General features: G+C 36.8%; 1 protein-coding gene across 1 annotated transcript; it reads right to left on the bottom strand.

Moving 5' to 3' along the window:
* Positions 1-310: 310 nt before the first annotated feature.
* Positions 311-21,947, bottom strand: TRA2A (transformer 2 alpha homolog). Its single transcript, XM_047095104.1, has 8 exons — positions 21,782-21,947; positions 11,550-11,683; positions 7,757-7,922; positions 6,033-6,221; positions 3,461-3,576; positions 2,271-2,396; positions 1,467-1,534; positions 311-1,309 (listed from the first exon to the last, which is right to left on the bottom strand). Exons 1-8 carry the CDS (start codon positions 21,815-21,817, stop codon positions 1,299-1,301), a joined length of 846 nt encoding a protein of 281 aa, XP_046951060.1. The 5' UTR covers positions 21,818-21,947; the 3' UTR covers positions 311-1,298.
* Positions 21,948-24,351: the final 2,404 nt, after the last annotated feature.

The raw sequence follows: 24,351 nt of genomic DNA on the forward strand, positions 1-24,351 counted from the left end.
GGTTAAGTGTCTAACTTCAGCTCAGCTCATGATCTGATAGTTCACGAGTTTGAGCCCCCAGTCAGACTCTGTGCTGACAGCTCAGAGCCTGGAGCCTGCTTCAGATTCTGTGTCTCCCTCTCTCTCTGCCCCTCCCCAGCTTGTACTCTGTCTCTCTCTCTCAAGAAATAAACATTAAAAAAAATTTTAAAGACTGAGGAAGAGACAGAATTATACAATCAGGTATAGCAAATATGTTAGGAAAGGGACTGGTTCCCAAATCAATCCAGTTATAGCTTCCCATTCTACCACAATAAAAGAGACAGTCTCATTTTCAAAGAAATTAACTTTTATTTGAAAGGAGACTACTTTTCCTCACACTTATCTTCTAAAGACTCTATACTATACTATACAATAATAGCCTGCTTAACCATTGTCCCAATACCAAAATTTCTAACAGCAAAGTATACAATTGCTCTAAGTAATAAATAAGAGTTGTCCTTCACTGATTAAGGGAATACTTAAACTTCAATAAATTCAACACAAAAATCACACTTTAAATTTTAACAGATGTATTTTAAATACAACATGTTTTGTAGGAGTCCACAAGCTTTTTATCTCTTAAAAACAAAAAAAAAGAAAAAAAAAAGACATAATTTTTAGGGTTCAAAAATTTCGTTCTTCAAAAGAAATGACCAAGTGTTTTCTTTTATAGCTTCAAACTTTCTACACTATTTGACTGTTCCATGCCACCCCAGACAAACTTGACATGACTGAACTACTTTATGTGTTACTATCTTTCCCAAAAGAAGTTAAAAAAGGAGTTTGTTTTAAATGCAGGTCTCTAGTACAATGTCTAATACAATATCTAACACAAAAGAAGCTTTAAAAAGATCATTTCTTTCCTCATTTGATTAGCCAGGAGTTAATTTTCTGTAAAAGCAAAGCAAAGGAAAAAAAAAAAACATTTACAAAGTGTAACACTGGGGATTCCTTTTTTACTTAAGATGTTTAACTACTCAAAATGACAACAATTACATCTTTAAGAGTATACTAAAAGGGGTGGAAACAGCAATACAACTGACAAAGTGTAGATGGTAAATAAACCGAAGATTTTTTTTTTTTCCAAAGGTTCTTTTTAAAGGAGTAAGAAGGATTAGAAGCTTGGGGAAATCCAGAATTAAACAAAACAAAAACCAAACCAAAACCAAAACCAAACAAAAACAAAAAACGAAACACACCAAACTAAACCAAAAAAAAGAAAAAAAAAAAAAAAAAGAGAGAGAGAAAGATGTCCTCATCTGCAACCATTCTGTTTATCAATAGCGTCCTGAAAGAGAGCAAAAAATAAAAGTCAAAATGACAATTATAGTTTGACTTGCCTAGTATTCGTCAAACTATGAACAATCTCCATATATGCTGATTTTCTAAAAAAAAACCATTGATTACGAATGGTTCTTAATGCCACAAAGTAAAAGTGTACATACGTGGACTGTAGGAACGAGATCTTGATCGTGATCTGTATCGACTATAGTAAGGAGAAGGTGATCTTCTTCTGCAGGAAATAAAAGATTACTTTGCATACCACATAATCACTGAGGCAGATGAAAATAACCATTACATTCTCTGTGTGCCAATTAATACTAGAACAGCAAGCATATGACACAACAAAATATTGGCAAATACAGATTACTGACCTCTGTTCTCAATCTTGAGAAAATAATTTCCCCTTCCTCAAGAAATCATCATATAAAATCTATTTTTTTTTAAAGTTACTTAATTTTGAGAGAAAAAAAAAAGCACAAGTGGGGGAGGGGCAGTGACAGAGGGGGAGAGAATCCCAAGCAGGCTCTGCAAAAGTGCAGAGCCTGGGGGCGCCTGGGTGGCGCAGTCGGTTAAGCGTCCGACTTCAGCCAGGTCACGATCTCGCGGTCCGTGAGTTCGAGCCCCGCGTCAGGCTCTGGGCTGATGGCTCAGAGCCTGGAGCCTGTTTCCGATTCTGTGTCTCCCTCTCTCTCTGCCCCTCCCCCGTTCATGCTCTGTCTCTCTCTGTCCCCCAAAAAATAAATAAACGTTGAAAAAAAAAAAATTAAAAAAAAGTGCAGAGCCTGAATTTATAAATTGAGATCGTGACCTGAGCTGAAGTCAGTTGCTTAACCAACTGAGCCACCTAGGCATGTCCCTGTAAAATCTATTTTAAATTTTTTATTAATGTATACGAAACAAAAATTAAAAGTACTAAATACTATTATAATCTAATTTAGAATGAAAATTACAAATTAAAACATTACCTGTACCGGTAATCATAGTCTTCATATCTGTCATACCCACGATCATATCCTCTATCATAGTAAGAATCCCGACGCCTGCCACCTCCTCCACCTCCACCACCACCTCCGCCACCGCCACCGCCACTACTACAGAAAAATATAAAAATTTTACATCAATGTGATTTTCCAGTATCATTTAATACCAACTGGTGCTTAAATAAAACGGAGGAAGGAGGGAAGACAATGTAGAAAGAAAGATTATCCCTTTTCGCGTCGGTTACCTCCACATCTCACTTTGCTGACTCCCATGGTATTATTCTGCTTTGGCTTCCTATTCATTACATAAATAACCAGGAATGATTTCCCAAAACTCTCCAAATTATAAACTGCTCTTTTATACTACTCAAACCAGCAGGACCTTTTCTTTTCAACAAGGTGAAATAAAGCACTGTGCTAGGAAACAGTACCAAAATGCTTAAGATGTGAGTCCTTAAGACTAATTCAGATGCAATTAATAAACATCATGAATTAAAAAAGGTTAACCAACCCGGAACAGCAAAAAGAATGAACTACCTTACATTGAGGTGCATCACTACAACAATTTTGAGATCTGGTTTATAAGACTTTGGCAGTGAATTTAAACTCTAAGCACTTTCTCCTGTACTTTTCCCAACTCCTAACCATAGGTACATTATTTTCACTTTAGTTTTCTGTAGGCTCTCCTTGCCAAACCCTACATTTTCCTCAGCAAGGCTTCAAAATAACTGAAAGTAATTCCTTCTTTCATTCTTAGCAATACTGTTTTTGGCTGTATTATATTAAAAAAAAAATATAAAAGCCTCTGTTTATTTTCTGCAATGTGAAAACTGACTTAAAAAAAATAGGTATCACTATCCAATAACCCTTCCCTATTCACAAGGCTTCCAAAGTCACGTAAGAATAGAAAGAGAATAAATGCTTAAAAGCATACACTATTTTTCTCATCTTTAATAAATTTTCTATTTGTATTAGCATCAAGCAGAGTCAGGAACGACTTTGATGGCTTTAATTTGTCCCCCTCCTCAAATAGATATTAGAATATGTACAAATTAAGCTTTCCATTCTAATTATAGGAAAAAATCATTTTATCTGCTAATTAATAAAAAAATTTGCATGCATTTTTGGTGAATTTCTGGCTCTTACAGTTTAGCTTAGAAAACATGTTATCTTACTGAGTTGGTCTGCCCATGTAGATGCCAGGTGTAGGTGTGTGCGCTCTCTTGGTAATAGAATAATCCACACGAATTCTTCGACCATCCAGCTCCATTCCATTTGCTCTTTCCATTGCCTTTAACAGAGAACAGGCACAGAAAGTCATGCATATTTTACTAAGAAGAAACTACTAAAACTGCCAACAAATTTAACACATTTTCCATTTGAAGTTAAAAAAAATTAAAATTCTCTAAACACTTCTTTCCTAAACAATAGGGACCAGGATTTTAGATTATTAATTCTTGCTCTATGCATGTCAATAGTATTGAGTTTTCTAATGTACACACAGACACTGAAGCATCCCTCTACTGAAACACTGGGGGCAGCTACAGAGAAAAAAACCACACAAGTTGGGAAGCCTGCATAACTCTTGAGGCTGCAGTTACTAGTTTCAGTCTAGGCAACTCAAAGCAGAAACTGCCATTCAGCTCACCTAAAACTATTTCTTAGGTAACACACCGCCACCTAGTGAACTCCAAATATAAAAGAACTTTTAAACCGGCCAACAAATGCTCCTGTCTTTATACCTGTGCTCACATACCCTAACATTCTGCCCTTTGGCAAGAATACCAATAAATGTGACAATAATTCAAGTACATTACAAAGTTCTTTGGAACTACAGTAAAGTTGCCAATTTCATTTTATCTTATAAAGGAAATAAACCAGGCAGAGTGGTAGTGGGAAGAATCAAGAGCTAGGACAAATAAGTTTCATACTTAAAAAAAATCTTAATTGTGGTATTGTTTTATACTTCACAACCTTCACTTCAGGTCAGATATCCTAGTATTTTTGTTAAAAAAAAAATGTTTACTAATTTTTTTTTTTTTTTTTGAGAGAGACAGAGCATACACAAGAGGCAGAGAGGAGAGAGAATCCCAAGCAAGCTCCATGCTCAGTAAGGAGCCCGACACTGGGATGAACCAGGTGATCACCAACTGAGCAGATTATCAAAGAGCAGGCTGCTTAACCAAGTGAGCCACTCAGGCACCTCCTCCAACTACTTTTTAAGTTTATAACTTTATCCCTGGAGACCAGAAATAAATCACAAATATGTAACCAAAAAAGGTAATACTTGACAGATTAAAACATTTAGAGAATGCTAACTAGAACGTCTATTACATAAATGATTTACAACCTGGAGGATTACTTTGTTAGAATTATCTGGGGTTTTTCAACCTTTGCACTTTGGGACTGCTAATTCTATGTTGTGGGTGGCTAGCTTGTGCACTATAATTGTAAGATGTTTAGTATCATTTTTTGCCTCTATCCACTAGATGCCACTAGCATCTATTATTTTTGAAAAATATGCGAACTTTTATTATGAGTGTTTATGTCGCAATCAAATACTGTTGATACATAGAGCAACAACCCATATCCAACTACTATCACATGTAAAATAGTAATTGGATAACTACTATAGGTAAAATAGTACCAACATGAGGCTCAAACTCACGACCCTGAGATCAAGAGTCACATGCTCTACCAACTGAACTAGCCAGGTACCTGACATTTATTAAGGTTTGATAAGAACAAAAAAAGTTTTGATAAAAACTCAACAACGGGCTTCAAATTCCTTAAAATGGAATTTTCTAACCCGATCACTATGAACTCTAGTATAGAGAATGTAAGCCTACTGCTCCCTTTATATTCCACTATCAAATACATTAGAATAGCACAACTTCAGGGCTGCCTGGGTGACTAAGCTGGGTAAGCATCCGACCATTGGTTTCGGCTCAGGTCATGATCTCGTGGTTTTGTGAATTCAAGCCCAACATCAGGCTCTGTACTGGCAGCGCAAAGCCTGCTTGGGATTCTCTCTCTCCCCGTCCCCAACTTACATTGTGTCTGTCTCTCTCAAAATAATTAAAAAATAATTAAAAAAGCGATTTCTTAAAAAAAAAAAAAAAAAAACAGCACAATTTCAAATCATTGATATTGATTATGATCACTGTTAGGAAAATGAAGAATGGCAATAAAAACAAGAAATGAAAAAAGACCAGTTTTTTCTAGGTATATTTTAATTATAGAACAAAAATAGATGAGTATGAATGGAAACACACTCTATACATGGAGAGCTCATGTGACACAAAGTTAAACAGATTAACCTAAATATTACATAGTTTCTCTTTAACTTTTTAAAAAAAGATTTTATTTTTAAGTAATCTCTACACCCAGCATGAGGCTTGAATTCACAACCCCAAGATCAAGAGTTGCACGCTCCACCAACTGAGCTTGCCAGACAACTGAAAATACCATAGAATTTCTAGAAAGTTAGTTTAATCACCTTCTTGGGAGTATGAATAAGACTTAGTCAAAGAAGAATATTCATATGATTTTTTCTATTAACTCAAACACATACATCTCACTTTCCAAACTGTAACACTGAGAGGAAGAGTTTGAATAGACTCAGGTCAGGGAATGAAAGAGAACATGTTATGGAACTGGGAGACTATCAGTCAACTTTTAACAATAACCTGACATTATAATTATGTACCTCAAAAATGTCAAGTTGACAGATAATTATAAAATTACCTCCTTTGAGTCATCTATTCTTTCAAAATAAACAAAAGCAAATCCTCGTGATCGTCCAGTTCGCTGATCATAAACCACATTGACACCACTCAATGGTCCGTATCGAGAAAATACTTCACGAAGATCTCTCTCTGTTGTGTACAAACTGAGGCCAAACACTCCAAGGCAAGTGTTGGGATCTGGATTTGCCTGTTGAATATTTAAGATGTGATTTAATTTCAAGCTCCAAACTGAAGTAAAAATTAAGCCACACAGAAATACTTTGAACACCTCATCTAATACACAAAGACTATACACTACTTCAAGTTACTTGGAAAGAAGAATTTAAGAGGAAAAAACCCAGATGAGTAATATTTTACAGTTTACATACAGTACACTCACCCCTTCTTTGGAGTATACATCCAGTTGTATCCTAAATAAAAACATCCCTACTTTCTATTTCTAGTCCTGCAATTTTCAGAATGTATCCAAAGAATCCATCCTAGTTTAAATTTAAAGCCTTATTCGTGGCTTATTCAAATGTTTTATACCTTACAGATTTGTACTTAATATGACTTCATCTGTAAGTGCTTTCTCCATTTTCATTAAGGATATTCTTTCAATTTTCCCACAATCCTAATTTGAAAAATGTATTTACACATTTCAAAGCATCATTAAATAACAGCAGATTCCATTACAGTTAAATGATTCAGTATCACATAGAGGGAAAACACAGCACCAAAATTAAGCACAGGAAGTTTGAGGCAAGCAGCCTGGTTGAAACCTGGACTCTGCCAGTTAACCAAAATCCAAACATCAATGTCACATATCCAAGGCTCAACTTGCTTATCTATTACATGCATTGAAAACCTCTGCACAGTGCTGAATGTGTGTTAGCTATTATTATTACTACATGTATTTCCCTGCCAGCTTCCCTCAGCCTCCACCAAAAGTTTTTAATCTCAATATTTTCAGCTCAGTTTTTCATTTTAATTCGTAGAACATATATTTTCTTCACAAATTTCAACTTTTCACTCAAAAGTCAAGAAAATAAAATATATAAAAAATATATTTTTTAAATATTTAATTTATCTTGAGAGACAGAGAATCCCAAGCAGGCCCTGCAGTTGGGGCTGAAACCCATGAACCATAAGATCACATTTTGAGCTGAAAACAAGAGTTGGACATTTAACTGACTGAACCACCCAGGTACCCCAAGAAAAGAAAATATATTTAAATGAATATAAATAATATTCATATGCTTAAGGATGTTTCTGGAATATCACTTTATTTATTTTTTATTTCCTTAAGTAGTCTCTACACACAATGAGGGGCTCTAACTCATAACCTGAAGATCAAGAGTTGCATGCTCCACCGACTAAACCAGCCAGGTGCCCCCTGAAGTACCACTTTAAAATAATGGTCTAGGGGTGCCTGGGTGGCTCAGTCAGTTAAGTGTCCAACTTTGGCTCAGGTCATGATCTCGCTGTTCATGAGTTCAAGTCCTGCATCAGGCTCTGTGCTGACAGCTCAGAGCCTGAGCCTGCTTTGGATTCTGTGTCTCCCTCTCTCTCTTTCCTGCGCTCATACTATCTCTCTCAAAAAAATGAATGAATGTTAAAAAAAAAACAACAAAAACCCCAAAAATCCAAAAAGATGGTCTAGTCTCATGAAATCAAGATGTTATGCTATAACTAAACACCTAAGACAAAATAAGTTTTCATTAATTTTTTAAAACTACATACCCTGCTGCCTGTATGTCTTCTCCGGTTAGACATTGGAGAGTGACTTCGGCTTCTACGACGCCGGTATTCAGGTGTATATGACCTACTTCGAGATCGTCTCCTATGAGAGTGAGAATGGGATCTGGATCGAGTGTAACGTCTATGAGAATGCCTCCTTGACCTCGACCTGTGAGAGAAATAAATTTAAGTGAAAATACTGAAGCAAATGGGTAATGCCAAGGATTTATACATGTACCCCAGCTCCTTTTTACTTTCTGAGGCAAGTATATTCTTCTTGTTCTCTTAATCATACAATCATCTTGTTCTCAGTCTATCCCTTCTACATTCACTCTTTCACACTATACCTTACAAGCATGTTACACCTCTATCTTCTCTTAAAAGAAAAACACAAAACAAGCACTAAGGAAATCCTGCAATATTCTGAGACATGGATGAACCCTGAGGACATTATGCTAAGGCAAACAAGCCAGCCACCAAAAGACAAATACTGTGATTCCACTTACATAAGGTTCTTAGAGTAGTCAAAACCATATAGCCAGCAAGTAAAATGGTGGCTGCCAAGGGCTGGGAGAGGGGGAAAACAAGGGGCCACTGTTCAATGGGTATAGAGTTTGTTTTACAGGATGAAGAGTTCTGGGACAGATGGTAGTGATGGTTGCACAATGTGAATGTATTTAATACCACTACTCAATAGCACTCTTAAACATGGTTAAGATTGTCAATTTAAAAAAAAATTTTTTTTTTAAAATGTTTACTTATTTTTGAGAGACAGAATGTGAGTGAGGGAGGGGCAGGCAGAGAGAGAGGGGGGGAGAGAGAGGGAGGAAGGGACAGAGGGAGAGGGAGAGGGAGAAAGAGACAGACAGACATAGAATCTGAAGCAGGCTCCAGGCTCCGAGTTGTTAGCACAGAGCCCGATGCGGGGCTCGAACCCACAAACTGTGAGATCATGACCTGAGCCAAAGCTGGAAGCTCAACTGACTTGAGCCACCCAGGTGCCCCAAGACTGTAAATTTTGTTATATGTATCTTACCATAACAAAGACCAATCACCAACTGCCATTATCACCACAGTAAAATCCTTTGATTCTTACCATCTTCTCAATATAGTTCTACATTCCCTTCACTGTTAAGTGTCATTTCCTTTCCAATCTTTCTTTAGCCCACTGCAATCCAGCATCTCCTAAATTAATCCAACAACCTAAATGCCCATGTAATAGTCTTCATGTCTAACAGTCTTCATTTCTTCAAGTTTACTACAGCATCTCACTTGTCTTTCCCCTGCTGATTCCCTAGTTCTTCTTTATTTCCAGCCACTCTGATTATTTCTTTGCCTCTTAATGTTAACTATTTATTGACTATTCACATGACCCATCTTTGATAAACACACAGACCAGGAGCGAGCGATCACAGTCTTTTTTTTTTTTTAACGTTTATTTATTTTTGAGACAGAGAGACACAGCATGAGCAGGGAAGGGGCAGAGAGAGAGGGAGACACAGAATCAGAAGCAGGCTCCAGGCTCTGAGCCATCAGCCCAGAGCCCGACACAGTGCTCGAACTCACGGACCGCAAGATTGTGACCTGAGCTGAAGTCAGACGCTTAACCAACTGAGCCACCCAGGCGCCCCATGGAGCGATCACAGTCTTACAAAATAATTTGTTTAAGGCATTCAATAAATGTTATACATGCTAAGGGCCAGAGTGTCTAAAAAGAGAGCACATGCGTGAAGAGAATTAAACTAACAAGGGAAGATTATTCAAAACAAAGAAGGCTAACAATAAAGCTGGGAGACATATTTTACTAGGTAGACAGGGGAAAAGTATTCTAGGAACAGCAAAAGCAAAAGTTCCTTGGCAAGACCTGGAGATGTAGTTCCTAGCACATTTAAGATATAGAGATTTCCCATTTTCCTTAACACTAATTTACAGCCTCACTGTAAAAGATAAACAAACATTAATAAGAAATCCTGTCACTTAAAGTATCAATTGTTGGGGCGCCTGGGTGGCTCAGTTGGCTTAGTGTCTGACTTTGGCTCAGGTCATGATCTCACGGTTCATGGGTTCGAGCCCTGCATCAGGCTCTGTGTTGACAGCTTAGAGCCTGGACCATGCTTTGGATTCTGTGTCTCCCTCTCTCTCTCTGCTCCTCCCGTATTCATACTCTCTCAAAAATAAATAAACGTTAAAAAAAAAATGAAAAATGTTTATTTTTTGCGGGGCGGGAAGGGGCAGAGACAGCGAGGGTGACAGAGAATTCAAAGCAGGCTCTGTGCTGACAGCAGAGAGCCTGATGTATGGGTAGAACCAACGAACCTTGAGATATGACCTGAGCCTAAGTCAGACACTTAAGACAACTGAACCACCCAGGTGCCCTTCAACTGTTATTTTTAAACAGTAATGATAAATGACATAAATTAAAAACCCTTCAGGAGTGCCTAAGCTTTTCTCTGAACCAGATAGTGGTAAGTATTACGAAAAAAAATTAAGAGTAAGGCAATAAGGTGTGTATGCTCTTTAACGTTCTCAGGTGGCACACAGAGAATGAATTAAGTGATTGAATATCTGAGGGAGGAGAATTCTAGGCCGAGAACAACAAGTGTGAAGGTCCTAAAATGAAAACATGCTCATTTCCATTTGCACACCCAAATTCTACACAGTGCTATTCTGCACATGATTTAATTAGAGTGGTTAGTGAATCAAGTTGGATCATGGATATGACAGAAAAGATAGCTGTGGACTCAAGAAAAGTATAGCCTTTTAATGGATTTTTTTTGTCTCCTGCTCCCTTGCAAACAAACTCTACACAAAGAAATTATGTCTCCAATTAAGAAATTATAGGGGCGCCTGGGTGGCTCAGTTAATTAAGCATCACTATCTGACTCTCAGTTTTGGCTCAGGTCATGACCTCATGGTTTCGTGAGTTTGAGCCCCACATGCAGCCTGCACTGACAGTGCAGAGCCTACTTGGGATTCTCCCTCTGCCATTCCCCGACTCATGTTATCTCCATCTCTATTAAAATAAATAAACTCAAAAAAAAAAAAAAAAGAAAAGAAAAAAGAAATTACATCGACAAGAGTTCCAACCTGGACCTACTGAGTCACATCTTCAGGTAAAGGATGTAGCTGGAATATGAATCTTGAAACAGCTTCTCAAATCATTGTGATAGCCAGTACAACATAGACAAATCAACCTTCTCTGCTCTAAATTACATGCCAAGTATCCAATGGAGAAATTTACCTTTTGGTTGTACAAATACTGAAATAAAATAAAAAACCAATCCTCAGATGCCAAATGCATTTAAATCAATCAACACATATTGAATCTATATTAACAGCCAGCATCTGATAGGTTAACTGGGCTAAGAGATGACTCTGCCTTATCTAAATCTTTATCTAGAACACTCATTAAAAAAAAAAATCTTTTATTTATTTATTTTGGGAGAGTGTACATGCATGAGAGTAGGGAAGGGGGTAGGGAGAGAGAGAATCCCAAGCAGGCTCCACACTCAGTGCAGAGCCCAACAGGAGCTAGATTCCATGACCATGAGATCATGAGCTGAAACGAGATCAAGAGACTGACACTTAACTGACTGAGCCACCCAGGCACCCCTAGAACATTCATTTCTAAACTCCACAGTTTGAGAAAAACTACTTCATGTTTTGGGTGAAATTTCTTTGGTCTTTGGTCTAACCTCTATACAAAATGCAGCAAAAACAAGGAATTTAGTAAAAAACCACTTTGCTCTGAAAAATCCAAGGAAAGCATCTTAAGTACTATTTTAAGCACACTTACCTGGATTTTGATCTTGATCGAGAATGGGATTCAGAGTGTTTGGAAACCCTTGATGGACTACGAGATCCTGACCTGCTCTCCGATTTTACACGAGCAGGAGTTCCCGTTGGAGATTTTGACTGAGAGCGAGACTCCTAACAAAGAAGACAGTATTACAAATGGCACTGGTCACGTAGATGCCTAACACCTAACATTTAAAGTACCGTAATTATTTATATTGATTGCTCCTGAAAAACAAATGGTTAGGCAACACCCTCCAGAAAAAATTTCAGCTCATTAATAACCCATTGTTAATACTGCTAACTGTCCTCAATAATTCCCTACTTGAACCAGATCACCAATTCTCTATTAACTAAGTAATCATGCAAATTCATCTACAACTTGATCATACAGACACTGGAACATAAACCATACATTTACTTAACCTAGGACCCATTCATTCTTCCAGATTCTTTTAATTCTACTTCACTCTTGCTTTCTACTTCTCTTCATTCTTCATTGAGTTTTTCATTTTTCATACTTCGTGTATTCTTCCCCAATTCAAACAATTCAAAATAGCCTTAAAAAAAATATTCAAGTGCTTCTATCTGACCAATCTTCTGTTCAATTTTTTCCCCCATTCAATTTTAATTTTCTGATCTTTAATACTTTTCATTAGCCTTCTTTTATCTTGATTTATCTTCCACATTCTTGGAAAAAACTCTTCAATTTCTTCACGAACATTAACCTTAATGGAAAAAGAACATTTAGTATATTTAAGCACGTGGGGATTATAAAACTCTGCTGGAGTTCAGAATGTTATCTACCAAATGGAAAAGCCAGCAGGTAAAGTGCAAATAACTAGTTTATTAAAAAACAATTTTATAATCTTTAAAATTTTTCAAAAGTCTAGTTTCTAACAATTAAAGAAAATTTACTGAATTTCTCTAAATGTTTTTTACCATATTCTTCACCCTCCTCCCCTTTCATGTTTCATCCTATTTCCTAAAATGTGAACAATTTTAATATAAATAATTAATCCAAGCATAAATCTAACATTAACTGTAATCCCCCCCACGTATGTCTTAAGTATTTACTAATTTATAACTTGAAGTCTTAGTTATCTTAAAATGAGCTTTCACTAAGCCATGCTAAGATACCAAGATACAGTTAAAGCAAAGCATTCTGGGCTGAAATTTGCACACATCTACCTAAACTCAATTATTAGAGAACACATGCTGATGTTCAAAGTGTAAAAAAAAAAAAAAAAAAAAAAAAAAAAAAAAAAATTAGCGAAATTACTAACATCTTTTCCCAATTATGTTTGACCACTATCTTTGCACACTCCAACTTAATCAGAAACATATGTTCTGAAATAAAGCACAAAGATAAACTTACGGGGAAAAGAGGACATGAAATTCTTAAAATGCCCCCTTTGGCTTATAAATTACTAATACATGTAATTTTTCAACTGTGCCATTTTAATATTCTGTATTATCATGAAGTATCATAATGTACAAAAAATTATACAATTAGTATCATGGTCTTTATTTTTTGATCCCACCAATTTTATTAATAGTTTTCCATATTTTATGCATACACATACATATATTCCCTTCAGTAACTATATCCTATATCAGAAAACTGACTGGCTTCTGAAAAAGTTGGATATAAATCAAAACTTTCCAAGTCAAATGATTTAAAACTGAATAAGAGACTGTTTCTTAATCTGACAGATACATGATTATGACCAAAGTAGGATGGGACAGTCTAGTTTCTCTGTCCATTTACGCCTTGATTAGCATTGTAAATAATTACCCCAACCTCACACCCGTTTTCATTTATGCCATAAGACTATCATGCAACTTCCTTAAAACTTTCTCTTTGAGTTTAATGTCCAAAGATTTAGTTATCAAGAACTGTACAAATGCTGCCAGGCCTATTTATTTTTTCAGATGCAAACAAAACTGAAACATATAGCTACCTTTTCCTTCAATATCAACCTTTCCCATTTAGCTACCTGTAAGTCTTTCACCACATCTCTCTAAATTCTCTATAGTCTCTAAATTCCTGGACAGATGCCTGGAGCAGGCACAGCAATTTAGGCTTTTTCATTCACTGAAACTGTAAAAGCAGCATATTCTGTACTTCAAAAAAAAAAAAAAAAAGTATGGCCAATTTGCTTGTAATTGAAGCATTACACAGGCTGGTTCATTAAGGTGAAAAGAGTATCTTCCCCTCTCTGCTTTCCCTTCTATAACACAGATCCTATGTTATTCATTTATGCTGTTGAACAGCAGTAGATGAAACACTATGAATATGACCACAGTTCATGTTTACATACATATCAGAATGCTCTATGACACCGTAAAATGTTTAATTTTACAACTGTATAAATGAGTCTTATATTAAAATCTAAGTTTTTTCTTAAATGCTTATGTGAAGCTTTCTAGTACATGGTAAAAATATTATAGTCCAAATATGTGTATGTTTGATTTTCAAGTCTTCCCTCATAAATAAACATAACTGAAAATTATTCAATAGTGCTGAAAATCGCCATTTCTTAGAAATTAATGTAAACAAGCTAACTTAGTAACATCTTAAAATTTAAAGTTTCAATCTCAGTTCTGGCACAGAACTTACTGGAAAAAACGAAACTTTCCTTTTGGTTTGTTAAAACATTAAGACACGACAGAGTATTTTTTCAAAAGACATTAGGCTATTTTAAAAGAAGTCTTGCTGGGGCACCTGGGTGGCTCAGTTGGTTGGGTGGCCAACTGTGGTCCAGGTCATGATTTCCCAGCTCATGAGTTCCAGCCCCTCTTCGGGCTCTGTGTTGACAGCTCAGAGCCTGGAGCCTGGTTCCGATTCTGTGTCTCCCTCTCTCTCTACCCCTCCCCTATTTGCACTCTGTCCATCTGTCTCTCTCAAAAATAAATAAACATTAAAAAAAAATAAAAGAAGTCTTGCTTTTTAATTATCTAAGGTTTCACAAACACCTAATACCTCTTTTGTTGCCTATCCTTCAGTTTTTCTATCATGAAAACTTAAATCTGCATAAATTTCTTCATGGAATCATTCAAGGTTAAGAAACAGTCCTCTTACCTCCCTTGTTAACAACTGGTTACAAAGTTGTCACTATCATTTTAACCTCTGAAAACAATTTAGATACAATCTAAAAAGGTAAAATTAATAACTGTCAGTGAACTTGAAGAATAAACTAATTCTTCAGAATTTTTACTGTAATGCAAAAAAAAAAGGCCCCTCATTCTAAGAACTGATATAGTTAATAGTCTTCACAAAGAAAAAATGGTCATATCAATTAATATTTGCCATTTTTAAGTAACTTATTTGTCAAAAGCTGGTACGAAGTACCATTTTCACTAAATTGTGCATTAGAAACCAACCTACTACCTTTGTGGACAAATGCTAGATTATCCTTTTCTACCTTTGAGACTTATCTTTATTACAAAATCATAACTTCAACTTTTCCCCCGGAGAAATACATCAAACTTAAATAAAATACTGGGAAGGGCTGTTATCTGTCCTGTTTCACTTGATTACACTGAATCGACTCTTAAAGCTGCCCAGTCAAGAAATTCTGCAAATTCTTCAGTAACCTGCATTAGGATCCAACAACCATTAAAATAAAAAAAATGGACAGAATGACTCAACCAAGTCATATCCAAAATTTTATAAGCAATCTTAAACAGGCTTCCAGTCTACCTTACCTACTATAAACCAGAAGCCAGGCAGAAAGTTCTCATAGTACAACCTGCTTAAACGGTGTCGGTTCTTTCAACTATTCTTTATTATCAAGGTACCTCTGGTGGCAGCTGAAGGACACAGCCAAAAATAAAAACGAGAGAGCTAACCACAATACTAGGAATGTACCACGGTATATCCAATTCAAGCAATCTGTGTTAAAATACAGCAGCATTTTACACACCGTACATAACTACAACAACCATGTACTATTCTTTTAATCAAGAAAAAAAGGTTATTAAATATATGCACACATTGTTGCAGAACATGAACAATTCCTAAGGTAAGCAATAATTGCAGTCTTTTAATACAGCTAGTATCATAATAGATGGAAGAAAAAAATTTCAACATATATGTTTAGTACTTGAAACCCCATTAAAATGAACACATCACAATATAAATGCTAAGCTGTAACCCATTCTAATATTATGGCAATGCAAATTCCATACCAATAGTGCCAAGTTTATACAAATTCAAGTTTCTATGATAATAGTATAAACTTTAAAAAGCAAGCTCTCTCAAAATATATTTTCCCACTACTTTATGAAACTGGAAATCTATGTCCATAAAAGTACACTAGTGCATTTAGGCAAATTTTATGTCCCAAAGCAGGGAGGGGGGGTGTACTTAAAATACTCAAATAGCTTATAATATTTATTGTACTAAGAACTTCATTCTTTAGGGCTTATTGGAAACCTGTGTTTATCCAATTCTTTAATTTCAGTCTACATAAACAGCTGTTCTGCCTCCTTCCTCTTGAGTATGATAGGCTGCTTCTCTTAGACTCTTAAGCTTATAAAAGAAATACTTTCACTGTCTTAACCCATAACTGCTATCAGAGTAATTCCTTAAAAAGAAAACACTTGTGTGCTGCATTCTAAGTGAGGTTAAAGTGGTCTTTCCATCTGCAAAGGCTCACAGATATACTAACACTTTGTCTTTACATTCTCTACAGTTTGGAATAATTTTGGAGATGCTTAAAGAAATTTAGAATTGTTACTTATGCATAAATAATGAAATATAAACTAGTCACAACCATGAAATCACCTGAAATATTTATAGCCTTTTCTACAAATTTTAAGTGTGGTCAATAAACTGGCTAGCTGATATGTCATGACCAATTTTAACATGCAAAAAATTTAGTTATATTAAAAGCCAATAAATAGCTAAAAAATTTTACTAAGAACCTGCTATAGAATTTCTTAGGTTCTCATCTTCTAATATCATGGGAATATTTATGAATCTTGAGTAAACTACAGGGCCTTAGTTTAAAAAATAACTTTTCTTCTACCTCAGATTGGTCAGGCCTAGTCACTCATAATTCAAAATTTCATTTTGGTGAAAATCATGAGACAATAAGGATTATATACAACTACATATTGGCAATAATCTAGAGGAGGGAGGGGAAACCACATTTCCTTCATTATTCCCCTCTTAACTTTTTTTTTTTTTTAAAGTGTTTCCAGATTCTTTTCCCCATCTGATCATTAACACTTCCTCACCTGCACTTCTGTCCTGCTAAATCTGGTAGGACAGGTGAACAAATAACAATCAGTATTAACTAATTTAGCATGTGAATATATACCTTTTCCAAAGGTCCCAGGGTTAGTTATTTGATGCCTGAGCACCCAGTGATAGTATCAAAGAGTAGGTTTTCACACTGTCAGGAAGGTTCTAAGAAACTATTGATTATCCTTGGCCATTTCGCACTTGTTACACTACACAGACCATAGGTAAATAAATTCTGTAAATCCATAAACAAAGCTCATTCCTAAATATTTAAATCCCTTCACATTCAGATCTCAAGATTTTTTATTCTCGTTTTTGGAATGGCACAAATCATTAAGCATCTGTGACAAATCTGTGCACTGGGGGTACAATTAGTTACACTGCTCCCTTTAGAAATCCTACCTTCTACCTCTATTGAGCAGCGAAAGAATCTCAAATATTAAAATTTGAGCATTAAAAATGTTTCCTTAAGTTTAGCAATTCCTTGCTTAAAAATCCACAGAGGGAATAAAAAAAAGCATTAAAATTGGATGAAAGCACTTAACTTTAATAAATAAATTAAACCTAAAACAAGACTGTCAAGTTTAATACTGTCACTACTATGGGAAAGAAAGTCTTACCCTTTTGTAACAAGTTGATGTGATGATATATATGAAATTAAATTGCTTAAGAAACTGAACTAAGTATTTTTAAAAGCTAAACGCTGACATTCTTATCTGTAAAATAGAGATTCTTTTTTATTCGTATTTTTTTAAAAAGAAGGGAGAGCGCAAACCTCCCTTGTACTCCCACATTTATTAAAGTTTCATCAATAGAAAAATTTTAAGCCCAGTTTTATTTTATTTTTAAAAAGAAGCCAGTCACCAAGATGGGTTTTGAATAGCTCAATCATCACCCCAATTATTACAAATCAGGATTCAGAGAAGAAAAAAGCTTCCGCTATTTCTGCTATTCTTTAACAAAATATCTTAACGCACACACATTTTAATTCCAAACTGGTACAGACGAATTTTTATTTTGCTCTTTGCTTCTGTCATCCAAACCATATCATGTGTTAAGAGGAACACTAGGAGTCACTTAAAAATATTCTAGCTACTCAAGAAGCTCTAACAAACTCTGAAAAGGAGACAAGTAGCATTTTTCCTCTTCAACTGTGGAATTATAAGATAGACCCTACATGAAAATCTTTAACCTCTATTAAAAACCATGGGCCAATGAATGAGAAAAAAATGGACTTAACGTTATTCTAAGTTACGTTAAAAAAAAAAACTAGGGGTAGAGGGTGAGTAAGTAAAATGAAAATTTCCATTCCCCATTATTTCTATGAAGAAGTCTAAACATTTTTTGGAGACCTAAATCCTAACTTTAATCGAAGCTGTGTGAAGCAAACAACTTTTTATGAAGATGACATGGAAAGGCACAGCTCAAGTGCCAGCCTCACTCTCAGCTCAGAAAGACATTTCCATTTAAAATATTTCTGTAAACTTAATATACATGTCCCAAGCAAATTGTTTTAAGGAACCTACTACTTATTTTAAAGTAAAAATGTCTCATTCTCTACATCCCACTGCTGTCCTGTTTGGACCAGAGTCTTCACAATTTCCTTCCTTAAATACCTCGTGTGCCTTGCTGCTCTTCTTGTACCAGTCCCTCTGTTCTTTGCTAAAATTCCTTTCATTATGCCACTCCCAGAATTAAGAATCCATACATGCCTTCTTATAGCATATTGGATTAAGTCCAAATCCCTAAATCTAGAATTCAAAACCCTCCGTTATCTAACTGCATATCTAGTCAAATCTATCATCTATTACTGCACCAGCAACCTCCTCATTGTCATCTATTCCTTAACTGTAAGATCCAGTGTTAGGTAAAGCTTTCCCTTTCCCCTACCTCACAAAACCACCCAGCTTCATTTTCTGAATTCCTTATTACTTCTATCACAGGGAACGTGATTATATACTTTTACCCAGATTTGAGCTGACAGTCATCTCAAATTAGAATCCAAGTTCTATTTCCCTCAAGAACACCTGACCTTTACTTAAAAGGCAGCAGATGCTCGACAGTTTTACCTTAGGCAGAAGGGAATTTTGATTGGGTTAACTATTAGGGTTACTTATAACAAAATTCAGTCAGTTATATTTTCCTTCCCCAAGTTCTTTTATTCCAGTCCTCTACAATGGAAGAAACATTAATCTACAGTGGAAAATTAAGCTCCTGTAAACTGTTTCTCACAAACTCTATTAATGTCTGAGATGCTCAAGTACACGAGCTCCTTTTTAAAAAGTAAATCAAAATATATACAGCATAATGTATGCAATGAGTAATGGACTGGGAACTGTAAATCTCAGATTCCTGGCATGGTCTTCTAGGCCTGCTTTACTTTCTAAAATGGCTAAGAATACTCTAGCCCTCACAAAAGTATTGTGAGGAATAAGAAAACATCAAAAATCGGGGGAGGAGGTGTGGCGTGGTTAAGATTCTGAAATGCTATAAAAAAGTTGCCCTCTAATTCTAAATACCTTTTCAGTAACATGGGGTTAATATGTGCTATTTATTCTAAAGGTAAAGCAAATGAAATCTCAACTGACCCGTCAATGTTTTCTCTACTTCATTTTAGTTACAAAATTTGAAGTATAACTACTTAAAAACCTCAAAAACATCATTTGAAAATCCTTTTTTAGAGTGTTTCTAAGTGGTCATTACATTTAGATACAAAGATAACATGACAACTATATTCTTTAAAAACTTTTTTAAACTGCTGGTTTGTGGCTAGCAGTTAAGAAATCACAACAGTTTAGAAACCAAAAGCACTAGTGAATGTTAAACTGTTGTAAGAAACAATTTTAAAAAAGAAAAAAGCACACCCTCAGAAAAGCTTCTGGCATTCTTCTAATTCTTTAACCAATAACAAATAAAGACAATTACCCCAACCTACAAAAGAAAAAAAAAAAAGATGTAACAGATAACGGTGGGCGAACGCATTATTCAATCTACTGAGTTCATTTACACTAACATACACTTGGCTATCACATGTCAAAAAATATTTTCTATGACAGTAAACACTGTAAGGGGCAGGGAGGAGGAAGAACCCGTTTTCTATTAACATAAAATGTTAATGCCTACATACATTTTAGCTTAAAATTGGGTGGGGATCTTACATATACTGCCTTCTTAGGTGGGTAAGGTGTCAAATACCTCAAACTTGTTCCATTCCTCAATTTGATGACTAATTAAAAAGTAAGAACTTAAAGGACAACAAGGTCCCAGATAGTAGTCCTCTTCACTTCCCCACAAACCAAATCAAAACAAACATTAACAAAATAAATTTCTGTACTAAAGTCAACGGAAGGAAAGATTAATGGGCAGCCAGATTTCTTCCCACAACTACCTAATGTTATCAAAACAATCAGCTTATAATTATCACCACATATTTTTATTAGAAGATTTTTAAAAAGTTTTGTTGGGACAATCAATACGCCACACTAAAAAATAAGCAGGTTCGACTACTACTCACTTGTATCTGTGACCCAGATTTCATTTTAAAAATCCAATCTTACAGGCATTAAAAAAGTTTTGTTTCTAACCTATTTAAATCTCTTTCCTCACAAAGAATAAAAGCCTAAATCAACCTTCCGATTTAACTGTCTGCTTCTAAGTACTTTTATTACGAACTTCTAAAAAAGCCAAAATTCATTCCAACCAGCACACACCTTAAAGGCTTTTATGCGTTTCCCCTAGTAACTAGAATACCAACACAACAGCAAGAACATGCTGCCTGGGGATTTTCTTTTCAGGGTTTAACACTAAACCACTTCCACCAATTACCACTGTAAGGTAACTTCGGAAGTAGAACTCAAACACTGATTAACGTTCTAGTGTATTTAGGCTGAGGATAACGTATCTTTGTGATGTTTATATTCATCGACCCCAAATAGTGAAAATCCCTGAGGCCCTCTTTGCTGGGGGATGCGGTGAGGAGAGAAATGGGAGAGGGCCTGTAATTTTCAGGTAACGTTTTGAGTAGAGAACAGTATAAACTGACTAGCTATTTTCAAAATACTGAGCCACAAAATTTGTTCAGTTATGTAAGATTTTTTTTTTTTTTTACCGTAAAGACCTGTAAAGAAGTGGTTTTTAGATGAAAGATCATAGGAAGGAATCATTAGAAGTTGAGATATAAAGAAGAGAGAAAAAAAACCCAACATCAAGGAATTAAAAAATCAGGCGTTATAGCATTTCCACATTCATTTTGAAGTGAAAAGAAAGTAGAAGGGACATTAAGGGAAAAGGGCTCCTTGCGTAGTTTTCCCCTCACAGCTCTCGTCTTAAGAACGCTTAAGGGTCGGTGCGGTCGTTGACTAACCACTTCATTAGGCTCGTCCCACCTTCAACCTCAAGGCTTTCGCCTTTATAGACGCAACGCCGCCGGTTCCAACAGAGACGCGGCCGCTCACTGCAATAGAGAGCCAAGGAGACACAGGCCCCAGCTAGTCCCACGCCAGCTTCTCCCCGCCCGGACAACAGCCCCGCGCAGTTTCGACCCCGAGACCCTCTACGATGCTCGGGGTCGCCAGAAATGCCACCGCAGGAAGCACCTACCACTATCCGGCCGGAGGGGAATTCCCTGCCGTCTCCTCCCGCCCCACCGCGACGGGGACCCACTCCTCGGAACAGAGATAAGGAAGCCTCAGGGGTGGGGAGAAGGGAGCGCGCCACTGCGGGGGGAAATCGGACCTAGGAGTCCAGGTATCAGTCAGTCTCCAAAAAAAGGGGGAGAGGGGGTTATCCGTGGTGTTTGGGGGAAAGAGTGGAACCCAGAAGCCATCTTGGTATGTGAGGAAACAACCGTGATGGCTCCAGAGGCTGCTCCCCGCGGGACCCCGCAGGACTCCCCGCAACCCCGCCCGACCGCGCTCGTCCCCGTGAAACCCCGAGCATCGGGCCGCCGCCGAAGACGGCTCCCGCGGCTTTGTACTCACTCTGCCCTCGAAGTTGTTCTCCTCTACATCACTCATGTCGGCCAGACGCTCCCCAAAACTAAATGAGAGACAAGTCTCGGCTTGAGGGCCGATGGCCTAATCAACCGCTGACTGGACCGTGGGGAGGAGGAAAGAGTCGGCAACAACGGCCGCTCCACTCCACTCCCACTCGGTCGCAGGCTCCGGCAAAATGGCGCCGGCCCCGCCAGAAACCCTCTGGCCTCCTAGTGCGCGACGTAAGGGGGCGGGACGTCTCTGTGACGGCATGGCCCCGCCTCCCGCGAGGCTTTGTGGCGGTCCCGGCCTAGCGGGTGGGGGAATGGCGTGTATTCTGAGCCTTGGCGCGTTGGAATCGAATCCTTGGCTGAGTGGTCTCAAAACTTAGGACCCCTTTTTAACGTCAGGTGTTTTGAAGATTTTCAGTCGCCAGATGAGCTTTTATTGATCTTGGGCCCTTTAAATATTTTCAAAATGGATTCTGATGGTACAGAAAAAAACTGGGAGCGTATACAGTATTTAATTAATACGGTTTTATTTTGGGGTATTTTCAGCACTTCTATTATTTTTCTTCAACCTTTTGCCCTTTGTAATGTTATTGACATAATACATGCGCAGGTAGTTTATAATGAAAAATCACAGTTCCTTGCCTCGCTCCTGGCTGGCTGCAGTCTCCACGCAAAGACAACTGTGTCAATTTCTTTAAAATTTTTTAATTTATTTTGAAAGAGAGCACTCTGCACGAATGGGAGAGGGGCAGAGAGCTAAGGAAGGAGAGAATCCCAAGCTGACTCCGTGCTGTTAGCGCAGGGTCTGATGAGGATTCAATTCCACCAACCATGAGATCATGACCTGAACTGAAATCAAGAGTCAGACCACTCCCTGTAATAAGTTCAGTTTTGAATTCCATATCAGACTTTATCAAACACTGTCTCTCCTTGATGCAGTCACTTACTTTGCACCTCTTTTTCTGCCCTCTTCAACACTGCAGCAGTCTTAAACTTGGTGGTTTCACTACCCATGTAGATGCGTGCTCCAACATCCTAGACTCTCAGTTCCTTGTGTTCCTTTGCTGCAAGACTCTTGCTCTCCACTCTCCTTCAGTCACTTGCTTACTTATGAAGTTTGTCATTGACTTTAACTGCAACCCTTCCATCATCTCAATTCAAGCAGTCCATTTGATTTATTTATTTATTTTTGGTGAGAACACTCAAGTTCTCTGTTAGCAAATTTTAATTCTATGATACAGTATTATCAATATAGTTACCATGTTAGATCCTCAGATCTTATTCATAACTTAAAGTTTATACCCATTTACCAGCTTCTCCCTATTTTTCCTGACCTCTTAGCCCTCGTAACCAATGTTCTTCCTCTGGGTTCAACTTTTTTTTTTTTTAATTCTGTATATGTGATACTGTGCAGTATTTGTCTTTCTTTGCTTGGCTTATTTCACTTAGCGTAATACCCTCAAACTTCATCCATGTTGTCACAAATGGCAAGATTTCCTTCTTTTCAAGGCTGAATATTATATATCTATATCTATATCTATATTATATATAGATATATATCTATATATACAGCTATATAATATATATAGATATATATATACACAGCTGTATATATATATATACAGTATATATACTGTAGATATATATAACAGCTATATAATATATATACATATATTATATATGTATATATATGTATATATATATGTATATATATATATATATCACATTTTCTTTATCCATTCAGGTGTCAGTGGAGACTTAGGTTGTTTCCATACGTTGACTATTGTGGATAGTGCTTCAGTGAACATGGGATAATACCCAGAAGTGGGATTGCTGGTTCCTATAGGAGTTCTAATTTTAATTTTTTGAGGAACCTACTTAGTGTTTTCCATAGTGGCTGCACCAGTTTATATTCCCACCAACAGTGTACAAGTATTCCCTTTTCTCCACATCCTTGCCAGCATTTGTTATTTTTTATATTTTTGATAATAGATATTCTAACACATATGAGGTAATATCTCATTGTGATTTTGATTTGCATAAGTTATGCAAATCTTGATGATTAGTGATTTTGAGCATCTTTTTTTAAAAAGTTTCTTTTGAGAGAGAGAGAGAGAGAGAGCGAGCACATAAGTGGGGAAGGGGCAGAGAGAAAGTGAAAGAATCCCAAGCAGGCTCCATGCTGTCAGCACAGAGCCCGATCTGGGGCTCCCATCTCACAGTCAATCGGATCAGCTCATGACCTGAGCCCAAATCAAGAGTCAGACACTTAACCAACTGATGCACCCAGGTACTCCAAAGCATCTTTCCATGTACCTCTTAGCCATTTGTATTTCTTCTTTGGAAAAATGTCTGTTCAGGTCCTTTGCCCATTTTTAAATTGGGTTCTTTGTTTTTTGTATGAGTTCCTTGTATACTTTAGGGATTAACCGCTTATCAGATACAACATGGTTTGCAATTTTTCTCCCATTCCATAGGGTGCTTTTCCCTCTGGTTGATGGTTTCCTTTGCTGTGCAAAAGCTTTGGTATGAATTTGTTAAATCAACATTTGTTAAGGAGAGCAC

Source organism: Lynx rufus, unplaced genomic scaffold, assembly GCF_022079265.1.
Source record: "Lynx rufus isolate CCGP_SWC_20201006 ecotype Redwood Valley unplaced genomic scaffold, mLynRuf1.p SCAF_4, whole genome shotgun sequence".
In the NCBI taxonomy this organism is placed as follows: domain Eukaryota; kingdom Metazoa; phylum Chordata; class Mammalia; order Carnivora; family Felidae; genus Lynx; species Lynx rufus.

Coding starts and splice junctions, on each gene's coding strand:
- TRA2A (XM_047095104.1), bottom strand. CDS start 21,817: ATGAGTGATGTAGAGGAGAACAACTTCGAGGGCAGA. Junction 11,684..21,781: donor AGAACAACTTCGAGGGCAGA/GTGAGTACAAAG, acceptor CTTCTTTGTTAG/GAGTCTCGCTCTCAGTCAAA. Junction 1,535..2,270: donor GACTATGATTACCGGTACAG/GTAATGTTTTAA, acceptor TATTTCCTGCAG/AAGAAGATCACCTTCTCCTT.